This window comes from Aricia agestis, chromosome 19 (assembly GCF_905147365.1).
Source record: "Aricia agestis chromosome 19, ilAriAges1.1, whole genome shotgun sequence".
Classification (NCBI taxonomy): domain Eukaryota; kingdom Metazoa; phylum Arthropoda; class Insecta; order Lepidoptera; family Lycaenidae; genus Aricia; species Aricia agestis.
This window is the reverse complement of record NC_056424.1, coordinates 7229318-7243838: the sequence shown is the minus strand read 5'-3', so window position 1 is coordinate 7243838 and position 14521 is coordinate 7229318. Positions and strand designations below refer to the sequence as shown.

The 14521-nt window shown below is 35.1% G+C and overlaps 1 protein-coding gene across 1 annotated transcript; it reads right to left on the bottom strand.

Moving 5' to 3' along the window:
• Window positions 1-799: 799 nt before the first annotated feature.
• On the bottom strand, window positions 800-7607 carry LOC121736523 (cathepsin L-like). Its single transcript, XM_042127769.1, has 8 exons — window positions 7237-7607; window positions 6433-6585; window positions 6170-6292; window positions 4243-4376; window positions 3510-3642; window positions 2748-2908; window positions 2205-2339; window positions 800-860 (listed from the first exon to the last, which is right to left on the bottom strand). The coding sequence occupies exons 1-8, from the start codon at window positions 7582-7584 to the stop codon at window positions 800-802; spliced, it is 1248 nt and encodes a 415-aa protein (XP_041983703.1). The 5' UTR covers window positions 7585-7607.
• Between the last annotated feature and the right edge of the window lie 6914 nt (window positions 7608-14521).

Below are 14521 nucleotides of genomic sequence, written 5' to 3'. Positions count from 1 at the left end.
ATTTTATACCATGCCTTCGCGTTATAATTGGTCGCTGTTAGGCATTTGTGTATAAACCCACAAATTTTGGTGTTAAATTATGAATGCAGTCTTGTTCTAAATGATCTAAAGAAAATGAATACGTTCATAACTTAATACAATTTTTGTGGGGTACACAAATGTTTAACAGCGTCCAAATATTATGTAGTTTCAATTTTCATTCTCTTATGTCTTGTACCACACCGAGCCACGGCAGGCAAGTCATTACCGTCGCGAACGCCAGGAAATATTACGCGAAGAAACGGAATAACATTGTTTAGGTGCACACTAAATAATGGACACATCATAAATTACTGCCTTTGCAATCCTGAGCCATTAATGGAATTAATGATGGCATACACCGATGGTTTATTGCTTAATGGGGGTTCGATGCTAATAATTTGTCAATAATGTTTTTAATGTTAAACCCCCTAAACAACACAACATTATAGTTTTCTATGTTACGAATCGTAACGAATCGTACATATTGTGTTTTCTGTGTGTACATTTAGCCCGATTCGGAAATATTGTTATTTGTTTGTCAAAAATTTAAAAACTACAAATACAAACACAAACTTCAAATTTAAAAACTACGTACAAACTACAAAATCTTAGCTATAATTAATTAATTATCTCAGGTCGCACATTTCTCTATTATGCATATCTAATAAAGCTCTTATAGATGTCAAACTGTTGGTGAAAGTAAATAGATTTATTAAGGAGAGCATGTTAGATATTTGATTTGTTTAAAGAAAAAGCAGAATTGAGTATAAAAATTATATTACAGTTCCACATACGTCGCCATGTTCGCTACTCCACACACGTTGTGACCACGGCGAATTCTGGAAATATACAAAACAATTATCCTAAAAGTCCTACTAATATTATAAAGGCGAAAGTTTGTTTGGATGTATGGATGTGTGGATGTATGGATGTTTGTTACTCTTTCACGCAAAAACTACTGATTGGATTTTAATGAAACTTTACAATAATATCGCTTATACATCAGAATAACACATAGGCTACAATTTTAACCGACTTTCAAAATGGGGGAGGTGTTATGTTCGTTTTTTTATATTCAACCTATGATATTCTTCATTGTATTCAACGATTACTCCCCCGTTTGTTAACCGATTTTCAAAATTTTTCTTTTGGTGTATAGGGTATCATCCCAATTTGGTATTATATTCACAAAAGTGGTGATCTGATGAAGGATCCATAAGTAATCGAGGGAACTCCTCAAAACTTATAGGGAAACATGTGGTGACTTTGGTTTCGTGAGAAGTATTCTAAGCATATGCTACCAACAAGTAAGATTTTGCACCGAGATATACCTGATATACCGTGGTTCGGAAGGTGCTGAGAGAACTCCTGATTCTTTATAGATACTAGTTTGGGAGTTTCGGCGTTGTTTTAAGAACAGAAAGCATATGTTACTATGGAAATTACATTCATCATCATCATCATCATCATCATCACTACCATATTATACCATTTTATAGTCTTTTAGGTCGAGACTCGAGTTTGTCAAGCGATAATTAAAAAAATCTATACCTACCTAATATTATAAACCTGAAGAGTACCTATGTTTGCTTGAACGCGTCAATCTCAGGAACTACAGGTCCGATTTAAAAACTTATCTCAGTGCTAGATAGATCATTTATCGAGTAAGACTATAGGCTATATTATATTATCACGCTAAGACTAATACGACCGAAGAAACTCAGGAAAATGTGGGAAAAACGGGGGAAATATTTTTATGTAAAAATGTACGGTTTCTGTAAAATTCCTAATTTACGCGGGCGAAGCCGCGCGGGACATCTAGTTGTTTCATAATGTAGGCGATAAATATTCGTTCCCGCATGATAAACTAATTTTTCTGCGATCGAAGCTGAGAGTGACATATTTCTTTATTCTATTCTATTTAGGGTTTTATCCGTAAAGTTCGTAGTTCGTTAATATTTCACGTGTCCTACGTAAACCTATCTTATAGAAAATCGGGCTTTGGCCCACCACACATTCCCACCACTGTATCTCCTGTGTCGTCATATCGACAGCGGTATCCAACCACGAAAACACTGATATTATCTCAGGTAGCCCGAGCTAAAGCTGTCTTGGCACCCGCATCGAAATGAATCAGAAAAAGATAGGAGAAGTAAAACCTATCCTAGGCCGGTCCTACAAACCTCATATACCCCCCCTCGCCCCAATGCCGTCCCCACCAGTTGAGCAGCACCCAGTACTCCGGCGTGTAGCCCACCAGCAACATCGCATGGTTCATCTTCCACGGCACGCAGAACGGGTCGTCGTAGATACCACTCCTGGAATATGGTCTCACCAGTTTAGTGAACGTCCTATTTGTTGGTATCAGGCAGTAGGCTGTAGGCTCCATGTGCGCTGTTATTATTATTGATAAAATGCTGACGGATTTTTGAAAATGCAATACACGCCGAATGACTTGAGTTCGATGCAGTGAATGGACACTGCACTACGTACATGGTTACAGGTTGTATATTATAAAGTATAGGAATAAGACGTTTTCATAAAGAAACTTATGATGCTGATTGCTGACTGGTAAGTCCGAGTTTTTGGGCCACTCGACATTAAAACTACGTGCTTTGCGCTAATAAAGACACATATTTCTTTCCATTTCACAGATTGCCGAGCAGGAGTTTTGTCCTGCTCGGCCATATAATACCCAGGATCGGCTTACAACTAAAACTTCTAACCTGTACAATTGGAACGTGAAAGGTTCAGCATTAACAGCAACAGCCATGGGTCCAATGGTCGCCAAGGCTCGTTCTATAGCACGCTCGTCACCGGCCGGCAGAGTCGCCCATCTCCGCGGCCGAGCGCTCACCTCAGCTGAGCGGTAGTGGCAGTGACCTCGCTGAAATATGACTGACTGTAAAGCTGTGGAACGAACTGTCACCAGCAGTATTTCTGGAACAATAAGACCTGCAAACCTTCAAGAAGAGAGCGTATTCCCTTTTAAAAGCCCGACAACGCACCTGCAGCTCTTCTAATGTTGCGAGTGTCCATGGGCGACGGTAGTTGCATTCCATCAGATGACTTGTTGCTCGTACTCGGATGCCCCTTATTTTATAAAAAAAATATGGCATGAAATGTAGATGTTGGCAAAGATGAGAGCTAGAGGAAAGAGGCGTCTTGAGTCGCAAAGATGGTGTGTTAGTCCAAATCATCGAATACTTGCCAAGTTCTCTACAAAGCTGTCTCTGTATAAGGACCGTTTGTCGATTGACGATCGTCTGAAGAGTGAGGAATTAGCTACCCGGAAGTTATGTCGCTTCGTTTTTCGCGCGAGAAACATACATTTTATCGGGTTAAAAAGAATGCCGTGTCCTTTCCCGGGACTCTATAATATAGTGGTTTGGCCGTGAAGATAGACACTTTTGAATGTATAATATTAGTATGGATTCGCGCCGTAGTCTAAAATATCTAAAACCGTGGCTTACAAGTATCTAACATACCTTGCCACGGTACGGGTAATATGATTCTCGGATAAGACCAGCTCTGGAAGCATACCGAAGCGCTGCCTCCAAGGATCCTCCGTTGCAACCCTGGTTACCATCAGGTAGACTGCAGTCTACGATCTGTTGAGGGCTGTAAGGAATAGTCTTATGAACTGCAAAAACTTAGAAAATTAGTAAAGGAAGGAAGGAAGTCCGTTATGCAATAACAATGGTCTGTCCAAATATTGTTACGGAATGATTAGATGTACTTTTAAATAATAACTATATCGACATTATTTTTTTCTATTAATAGTGGTGATTTTTCACCAGATTGTAGAGCAATAATTTCATTTTATACGTAGGAGATCCATGCTTCGGCACGAATGGGCTGGCTCGACCGGAGAAATACCACGTTCTCACAGAAAACCGGCGTGAAACAGCGCTTGCGCTGTATTACGCCGAGTGAGTGAGTTTACCGGAGGCCCAATCCCCTACCCTTTTCCCTTCCCTACCCTCCCCTTCCCATCCCTACCCTCCCCTATTATCCTATTCCCTTTTAAAAGGCCGGCAACGCACTTGCAGCTCTTCTGATGCTACGAGTGTTCATGGGCGACGAAAGTCGCTTTCCATCAGGTGACCCGTTTGCTCGTTTGCCCCCTTATTTCATAAAAAAAAAACTTCACAATATTTCCACTTATTTTCTTCCATCAAATCATATGCTTAAGTTTCCCCAATAAGGTAAAATACCCACCTCAGTTCTCGCCAATCCCCATGATGTTTGTAGACCTGGGCCTGTAGCGCATGTGTGATGGCGAAGGCGTAACAAGCACCGCAGTGGTACTGCTCCTCCAGGCGCGGCTTGTAACCCCTGTCACGCCAGTCCATCTGGAAATAATAGATTTTTTTTTATGAAATAAGGGGGCAAACGAGCAATCGGGTCACCTGATGGAAAGCAACTACCGTCGCACATGGACACTCGCAGCATCAGAAGAGCTGTAGGTGAGTTGCCGGCCTTTTAAGAGGAAATAGGATAATAGGGGAGGGTAGGGATGGGAAGGGAAGTGAATAGGGGAGGGTAAGGAAGGGAATAGGGTAGGGGATTGGGCCTCCGGTAAACTCACTTACTCGGCGAAACACAGCTCAAGCGCTGTTTCACGCCGGTTTTCTGTGAGAACGTGGTATTTCTCCGGTCGAGCCGGCCCATTCGTGCCGAAGCATGGCTCTCCCACGTATATTTACTTATCACTGGTTCTAGTACTGAATCAATGTAAACATGTCTAGTATCTAGTAGCTGTATGCAGTGCGGAATTTATATTTTTTATAAGAGCAGGCCACTATTTGCGCCGCCCCATGTAAGAAATCTGTAGAGTGTACTGTGGAGGGCCTCTATGGACATTGCCCACTGCCGCCGTGGCCTATAACGAGTGGTGCTGGCTGTATGCCTTCTTTTACGTTCTCAATATAGATTAATCCAAAAGGGAACTCTATTTTCTATCACCAAAATTTATATTTGTCATCAAGTTGTATCACCTAATAAATAGATCTATCGCCACGAAATATTTTCGTTCTCAGATAAACAAAAATTGTTCCCAGGTATGAATTATCAAATTAATGTTAATTATATGTGTAAAATAAGAGATCGATAAACAATAAAATTATATTGCATTACATAAATATAAACTTCGTTCTTATAATAACAGTTTTGTTACTTAAATAATAGCTCTGTGCTCAGAATGGTAGATCTGTCACCAAATAAATCGATTATCGATCCCTGACTGCGACTCCTTTTTATTTGATATTTTGTCACCAATACAGTAGTAACATTTTATTTCGTTCAGATATTAAATTAATAGTATTCGTTACCAATTTAATACATCAATTTATAATTTTAATGAAAAAATGATCAAAGGGGCGGAGACAAATTGGCGCGCTTTAAAAATTGACCAATCCGGCCTCAACGATGGGTAGTAGGTAACTAGGTTCGATTTTTTTTTATTATTTTAACTTTAATTAAGTGTTTTATCTACTATTCTGCTAGCCATAAGCCAGCTATTTTAAACCAGCGCTGATTGTTCAGTGGTAATTATTTTAAACAATAAATATTGATTATTTTGACTTTAATTGTTTTATTTACTACTCTGCTAAAAATTTTATTTAAATATAATTTATACTACCAGTGGAAATTTAGAACCTTGGGAGTCTAGTTAAGTAGCAGAATCTTTTGGTTGAAACGATGATGACAACACTAATTTTTTATTTGAACTTAATGCAATTTTCTAGTAACATAATATGATTTATTGGTGATCTCTTTAAATTGGTTTGCTTAAATACTTATTAGGACACACCTATTATAATACATACAAAAACATTTATTTGGTACTAGACCTTATATCTCAGGATTTTAGGTGATTTATTGTGGAACTGATTTTGCATTGTTTGGTGACTACATTTTGGTGACAGATCTACTATTTTGAGGACAAACCCTATTATTTAAGAAACACAAAACTAATTAAATTGGTGATAGCTTAAATGATACCCAATCCAAAACAGGCTCTGATGTACTATTCAGAGGTTAGATATTAGGTAATATGCTCAAAAGTTGAAGTTAACAATTTGATCGAAGTTTAAAGATTCAGAAACAAGTAGATAATCTGGTAAGAAGGTAACTTACGGCTTACCTCTCTTGGAATCTTCTGATGGAGATTCCTCTTGTAGGCTGTTCTGTGTGGATCTCTAGCTGGATCGTAAAGTGGAATCGTCCATATTAGTTTCAGCAGATCTTCGACGTAAGACATTATTGGCTGAAAAATACGTTTCTCCAAATACTTAGAATAAAAGAATAGGCCTACTAGCAGGTAATATATAATAATATATAGTGACAAATAATAATATAGTGACAAGAATACAAAATGGGAAAGTAGAAATATTAAAGATATTTTACCCAGTCTCCAAACATATTAAGATGTAGAGTATAGCTCCTTTTCCCTGAGAGGTACAGCTGATTGTGTTCAGCAACTTTCCTCAAGTTATTTTTCCATACCGACAGCGCTGCCTCCTCGTGAGTTTGCGAAACATATTTCTTATTGTAAATGGACTGAAAAGTCACCAAAATGTTAAGAAGCACCAAACATACAACTAATGTTTAAATATTATTTGTTAATTCTAAAAAAAGTCTAGAAACTCTAGATGTCAAGGGTCGTATGTCGAAAGGACGCACAACAATGCAGTGTTGCAGCTGAAATACATACAGGGTGCAATTAAACCTTCCTGCCAAATTTTTTCCAGGGCTTAATTATAATTAGGAGAGACCATTTAACCAAAAAAATTGGGTGTTATTTTTTTCAATGACATAATATTTTGTCCCATTTAAAATCGCTGCAGAACGGTCACTCGCGGCGGGGGGAAATGAGAGGGGGTGACGCGGGATGAGGCGCGCGCGCGGGGGCACGTCACGCGCGGTCGATGCATCGTGTCCATTAATTGTAGTGTTTTTTAGGATAACTTTCGGAAGGTATTTCCCAACATTTTAGTACTGAGTGACTATAAAAGAAAAAATACGTGTATTGTTTAATTGCACCCTGTATTATTATGGGTACTAGATGTCTTAGTCATGTCGAAAGGACGCACAACAATGCAGTGTTGCAGCTGAAATACATTTTATGCGTACGTCGTGCCTCTTCTCGTTTTAGTGTGTTAGTGTCATAACAAATTTTAGATCAATATACATAATTGTATCATACCTTACCTTATATTCATTCCAATGGGTTTCTGGCACATCATCAGTGGTCAAAAGACCGTCAAGAACATGACGTCTAACATAATCCGCACTTGCCTCCCCATCACAGTCACTAACGTTAAAAACACTCAAATATTCACTCAATCTGTCCGTATTTCTCATAGCTTTCAGAGTCTTTTCAGCTAAACTATCTACATTCATCCCTAATCTTGGGACACATCTTGTATGCCTACAGCTCAAAATGTATTTCAATTTATGCGCCGTTTCGTTAATATAAGGGTTTGAAGCTACAAAATATAAATGAGTAATTAATAGTAGTAATTGCATTATGAACAAGTGTGTGTGGTCTACTGCCATTTGAGTTTGGCGATGTGTTCGCAATTGCTAAATTGGCATGAAATGTATGTCATTGTTACAATGCATGGTAAGCATTAACGTTGAAATTATTGATTTAATATAGATTGGAACATAATAATAATTTTAGTTACATAAAAAACCTCCGATGTAAGTTTAAGCTCTATTAATATAGGGCCTGGCATAATGCAAAATATTAAACTAATCGAATCACTTGAAGTTGCTGTATATAATAACATCTTTTCATGAACTAGATGAACCCTAACCAGCACTGAGCGGACTGTCACTGATGATGCTCAACTATAATAGGGATGATGACAAGGTCAAAGATTAGCAAATTTTGTTAATAAAATAAAGAAATTACGGTAAAAAATAAGTGCTCCCAAAATTTCAGTTCTATAGCATTTGTATTTTTTTTGTTATGCGCCTTGAAAGTTGGATAATCAAGTCGAATTTTTTTTCGATTAAATTTCTTAATATTTGTATACCATTCGATAACTTATGCAATTAAAAGCTACTTTTGTTAAGAAACCACTTTCATAAACGCAATATTTAATATACCTATCGAACAAAGTTCTCTCCCGATGCGTACAAACTACGAAAGAGTGACGTCAGTCTTTCGTAGCACTTTGTATGGAGCGTTTCGGGCCGGTCTATTTTATGAGATGTTTGAATTGTCATATCTTGGTGAATTTTTAAGCTATCAGAATAATTCTTTCAGCGATGTTTCTATTTTTTAAGGGTCTTTCAATTACCAATAAGAAAAAAAAATTAGTCATCATGCCTATTGCTAAGAACACTCTTGATCTTGTCAACTTAAAAACAAAAAGTCTATATTATAGACTGTCACCTCTTCACACTCAACTTTAAAGAGACGGGACCGGACAAAAGTTTTTGATGCGGTTTTCCCACCGTCATAACAACGGCTGACGGTGTTCTTATTATTTACAAAATAGAAACATTCACCTGTATAAATTTTGTACGGCATGAAATGATTTTACTTATGATACTTAATTTTTTTTTACATATTCAGTAACGCGACTGACGTTGAATCCCCCGTCTGCAATACGGCTGACGGTGATTTTTTGGTTTAACATGACCTCAATAATCACCCATCAAATTTTCATACGGTATAAAATTACTCTTAGCAAAATTTTTTTCGACAACTTTGAGATACTCTCAGTTTATATTCCACCCCGGGTGCGGCGACTGACGCTCATTATGTTGATTATTAAATATTAATCTACTACTAGCCAAAAATTTGGTCGGTATGAAATGACTCACAAATATGGAACCCCAAAAAGTAGCACCACCTACTATAATAGATGTACGCGGTTCAGCTGATTTCCATGCGACATGACGCGCGCGGAGTCGCCGCAGTACCTAACTTAAGAGGATATACCAAGGGCTAGAGAAATTGAGAATATGTGTTTTAAAATGTATTGCTGTCTCACCAGTCTCAAGTCTCCTACCGCAGAGCGCGATAGAGACAACATGACAAAAGTTCTAATAAAAGAACAGAAAATCATCGATTCGTTGTCCGCTGATTTCTTCTCCAAAACTTAACCGATTTAAGTACTTTTTTCATTAACAATTAAAGCAAGGATTGAGCTGTGTTCCTATGTTTTTTTTTGTATATTCTAGCCAGTATTGTTTTCTGGGTGTTTGAACACAGAGGAAAATCTGGCCATTTTTTTGGGTTTTTGAACGTTCATATCTTTTTTATTAACTAAATTATGAAAAAAAAAAAACATAGGGACATTGTATTAGTGGCCATAGATATTGAGGAAAAAAATTATAAATCTACCGGCATTATCCAGGGAGGAAACAGCGGACAACGTTTGTATGGAAAAACGGCGGTGTGGACTCCTCTTAACTGTGTACTGGGAAATATAAGGGTAGGTGGAAAACTGAACCGCTCAACGTCAATATACTACCCTACATAGGTATTATAATATATAAGATGAAGAAATATGTTTAATGTTTAATACCCGATATCAATGATATTATATGAAAACCCAAAGAGAATATCAATGCCTGATATATTATGTATCGGGTATTTATTGGCCCTTAAAATTATAATTTCAACAGTAAACACTAGATACGAATTTATATACCTAAGATATACATTAAATAAATTTTTACTGGCTTAAAAATTTGGGTTAAGTATTAAATGTTTTAATGATAATACTCGTAGTTTATGTTCAACTAGGTCAAAATTATATTCTGTAGACCTAGACGTGTCAGCATTCCGAGTCTACAGAAATTTGATCGCGTTGTACTAGAATAAATTTAACTAATTTACTTTTTGTTTGGGTATAATTAATAAAAACATTGTTGTTTCATATTTTTTATTTCTGAAAGAATTAATATACAAATATTACGAGATTTGAGATGGCGTAAAATTAAATACAATAAATAGTCTACAAAATCAAATAACAGCTGATATCCTTGTCCTAAATGAGTTTAAAAAATGTCGATTTCACTTGTATTACATAAAAAATAAATTAATATATACTTACGTATCAAATTCACGCTAGTTTTAAACAAATATTTGATTAAATCTACACATAAACATAGCTTTTTCAATGAAATAAAAACATTCCTTTTTAATTTCTCTGATGCAATGTATCACTTAGGCTTCAAAGATTAAAATATTTTTATGCCATACAAGCGCAGGTTTAACAAATATTAGTACAGTGAAATCGACAGTACATTGACTATTTGAAACCACATCCTCATAAATGCAAGCACAAAACCTATTTACAAGTCACAATTAGAATTGTCTACTTAAAACTAATTAAAAACTAGTTAATACTTGGTAATACCTATTCACTAACTCACTATTCACAAATCACTGTAGTTCGTTCGCGTTAAAAAACGCATTGTCTACAGAACATTTCTGTAGACTCGGCCACGTCACAATGACGTCTTCGTGAATAGTCTACAGATATTCCGTCCGTGTCATAAATGTCGAGATGCAATTTTTTCCAACGCAAACAGATACCAGTATCGAAACATATATGTATCAGTGTCAAATACTCAAAGTTAAGGTCCAAACCATGAGCCTAGTCATAAAATATAGTCGAGAGACAATACATATAAAATTTTGTGGTTCGCTTCATGGTTTGGACCTAAGTGCCATCTGTGTATATTTCTGAAGTCTTTAACAAGTAAAATCTTTCAAATTATACACCGCTATTTAAAACAAAATTATTTTTTGCATTTTGGCGAGCTTAGTTTTAGTGAAAAAAGTAATCACAAATTAATAATTGTTTTTTGTTCATATCACAAATCACAATATTTGATCACCGAAATGTTTAGACTACTTTAAAGACCTTTTAAATCATAAATGACAAAACATTTACTATGGTTTAAACAAATTGTGCACATAATTTCATGTCATATTTTATAACCTACCTCATCATGAAATTGTTTAAAACAAATAGTATATTGTAAGTATAACGTATTTATAGACAAAAGTAAAATATAACAAAAAATAAATAATTGTACAGATTGTCACAATATGAAATATACAAAGAATTAAATATGATTTCAAATAGCCAGAGTAGTAAGTATTGACTAAACTGACACCATTTCATTTGCTATTATAACATTTAAATAATTTAATTAATGTTACATAAAATACCTAGCAATATGAGCGATTGCTACGGTTTGACCATAAACAAACTTAATCCCACTGTTATTGTTAATCCCTTGCGATATATCATGCGTCCTCTTTAATTTAGCTAAGAATTAACTGTAACTCAAATTCCGCTAACAAAATATATTTTAATCTTATATGAGATAACAATATCATTCTTTAAATATTCAGTGTCACTTATAATTCTGTAGACATGCCACATAATATACAGGCTAAAATATATCTGTAGACTCAGCTGGTTGACACGGTTGCGTCATAATGACGTCATTAATCAGGGCTACAGAAATTTCATCTGTAAAAGAAATGTCTCTTTTTCAGTAATTAGATATTTACGTATTACATTCTATCAACACTTAATAATTCTGAATATCATTATTGTATTTGATCAAACTAGGAAAAAAAATTAACCCAAAAAAATAATTGTTTATATCAAAATATTTACCAGACTTCCAAATATGTGACTAGCTGAAAAAACTGTTAACTGTCCTCACCGTCAGGATACTTTTAGTATATACTGTATATACTAAAAATTAGTTTGTATATCCTGTATATACATTTTTCGTATGTTTGTAGTCAAACCGCAACAAATTTTACTAGGTGTAAATCTATACAAGCCAAACTAAAACCGCTTACACTACTATATACATAGAGTTCAAAATTCACAGCACATATACTGATGTCACTCGCTCCACTAAAATACAGTTCGACTGAAATTTAATTGAATGCCTAGTCGACTAGTTTAAAATGTTCAATCGTTGAAGCACTTTAAGCTTATTCTTAACAAAGCTCCTAGTCAATTCATTTTCTTTATCGCTTCTTTATAATAGAATCGGCGATCGAATTGTATGGAATTGACATAAGCATTCGATAATTATAAAGTCGACATTTGACTCGTGTCATGTCAATTCCATACATTCTGATGAAGAAGCGATGAAAAAAACGTGTTGGCAAGGGGCTCTGATTATATATAATAAGGCTTGTCGTCTCTAAATAACAAAATAGCTTTTTTCACTGTTATTTACTCAAGTTGAGACTGTATTCAGCGAGAAAATTTCGTTCGAGTGAAGACCATATTTTGCTTACGTAAGATTTTAAACTAGTCGATTTGTCCACAGAGTATTATGTTTTAAATCGATTCCGATCGATTTAAACTAAGCTCATATCGATTTCATCGAAAAAAATCGTCGAAAAATAAAAATATTTTTGGATTAACATAATCTGGATACCTACTAATTTGTGAGGTCATAATAATGTACTTTAAATTGCTTGTCTATTCTATTAAAATAAATAAGAAAACTAACATTTTATTTACGTTAAACCGTATAATTGATTTAATTATGCCCTAACTATAGTTTCTGAGTTTTTTTTTGACAGAAGTATAACTATTCGCTTGTTAATTAGTTAATAGAAGCAAGGGTTACTTTGCGGAAATCCATAGCTTAAAATTTAATACAATTATTATTATTGCAAGCAATATTGCTAAAAATATATAACTACTAAATTTTAAATTACTCGCTTGTCTTTTGATTGGCTAACGTCAAATTAATTACTAACTATTAACATATCAACAACGCTATCGAATAAATAAACTTCTGTCAGAACCTAAGAAACCGGGTATTAAAAAACGTATTAAGGATAATATATTATTAATTTTAAAAAAAAATTTCAACCCATTTTTTACTCGCGTCAGTTTTTCAACCCATTCTAATTGCGTCAGGTTGAAATCTTCTAGAATAGACAAGTAATTCAAAATTTCACCCGCCGGCGGGAAATTCATTCTCTCTGAAGATCACAGCGTAGCATTACCTAGTGAGCCTAAATGAGCATTAACCAAGATAAAAGTTTCACCAAAATCGGCTATCCTGCCAACACCAAAACAATAGCAATGGTTCTTTGCGCATCTTTGGGACCCGCTTTGTATAATAGTCTGGAGCATATAAACGACACTACTTGGATAATAATTAATCCAGACCCTTTAGCCGAGACCTTTTCTTTATCGCTTCTTTATAGAATCACCGATCAAAATGTATGAAATCGGCATAAGCGTCCGATAATATGAAGTTGACGTTCGACTCGTCTAATGTCAATTCCATACATTTTGATCGGCGATTCGAAACGATAAAGAAAACGTCTTGTCTAAAATGCCTCATCTCCTTGTTCCTTGTTCTTACTACTTAATAAAGGGGTGCCGTAATAAAACGGTCGTAATACAACGGCGAGTGGCGACATATTTTATTGGTAAACAAAATGGCACGGTTCCCTAGAAAAGTAAACGTTATAATTTGCCACATTTTTACATCAGAATCACACGCAGTATTACTGCCGATATAAAATGGCCTTCGGAATTCAAAACTTTAGAAAAAATTGGCGAATATTCAAACATTAAATTTTTAATACTGTCAGGTGTGTGTTCCGAAAGTAATCAAGACGTCAGATGATACTGGCCAGTATACTGTTTGAAGTTTAGGAGCACACTATATAAAGATACCACCAAATCTGACTACCACGAAAAGTATCACTTAGTAGAATTGTTAGATGGGAAAATATATAATTTATTTCAATGAGCCTTTGATTATTCAGCATGTTTATATGCTCATATATCAGATAACAAAGGAATTCAACAATAATGTTAAATTTTTAAAATGTAAGATTTATATTTACACTTAAAATAATCGTATAAATCATTGCTATTTGTCACGTGGGGTTACATTTGGATAATGTCAGAAACGATATGTCGATAATGATTGATCGAATACACTTGCATATCGAATTTGAAAATTTTACGCCACTTTAACATAATATCGTCAACAATGGGCATTGTCCAAAAAAAAATCACATGTACTTTTTATATTTTTTTTCGTTAAAATAGAGTATTTTAAGAATATAAATTAAATAATTTTGAAATTCATTGACTAGTTTTTTCTCAATAAATTTTTAAAGTTTCGCTCTGACGTCATCATCGGCGGTCAATAATTGACCTCTGCAGTATGTTTTTCATTTCAATCTTATAATGACTGGTTCGTCAAATGCAAGTTCTCATTATGTGAAAGCTGATACGAGAAGCTTACCAAAAGTTCGAAACATAATGTTGGTCGAATTTATTGCTAATTTAACGCCATTGAAGGTCAAACAAAGGTTAAACATATTTGTTCAAAAATATAAGTTACTAATGGGTATTTTTTTCGTTTATATACAGAAAAACGGTCACTGACCTTATTCCTCGAAATGTTTTTGTAATGAGCAAAATTAAAAAAAAAATAGACAATCCCCATTAAA

Coding starts and splice junctions, on each gene's coding strand:
- LOC121736523 (XM_042127769.1), bottom strand. CDS start 7,584: ATGGCAGTAGACCACACACACTTGTTCATAATGCAATTACTACTATTA. Junction 2,909..3,509: donor ATTACCCGTACCGTGGCAAG/GTATGTTAGATA, acceptor GTCATATTTCAG/CGAGGTCACTGCCACTACCG. Junction 861..2,204: donor GGCGAGGGGGGGTATATGAG/GTTTGTAGGACC, acceptor GTATATTTCCAG/AATTCGCCGTGGTCACAACG.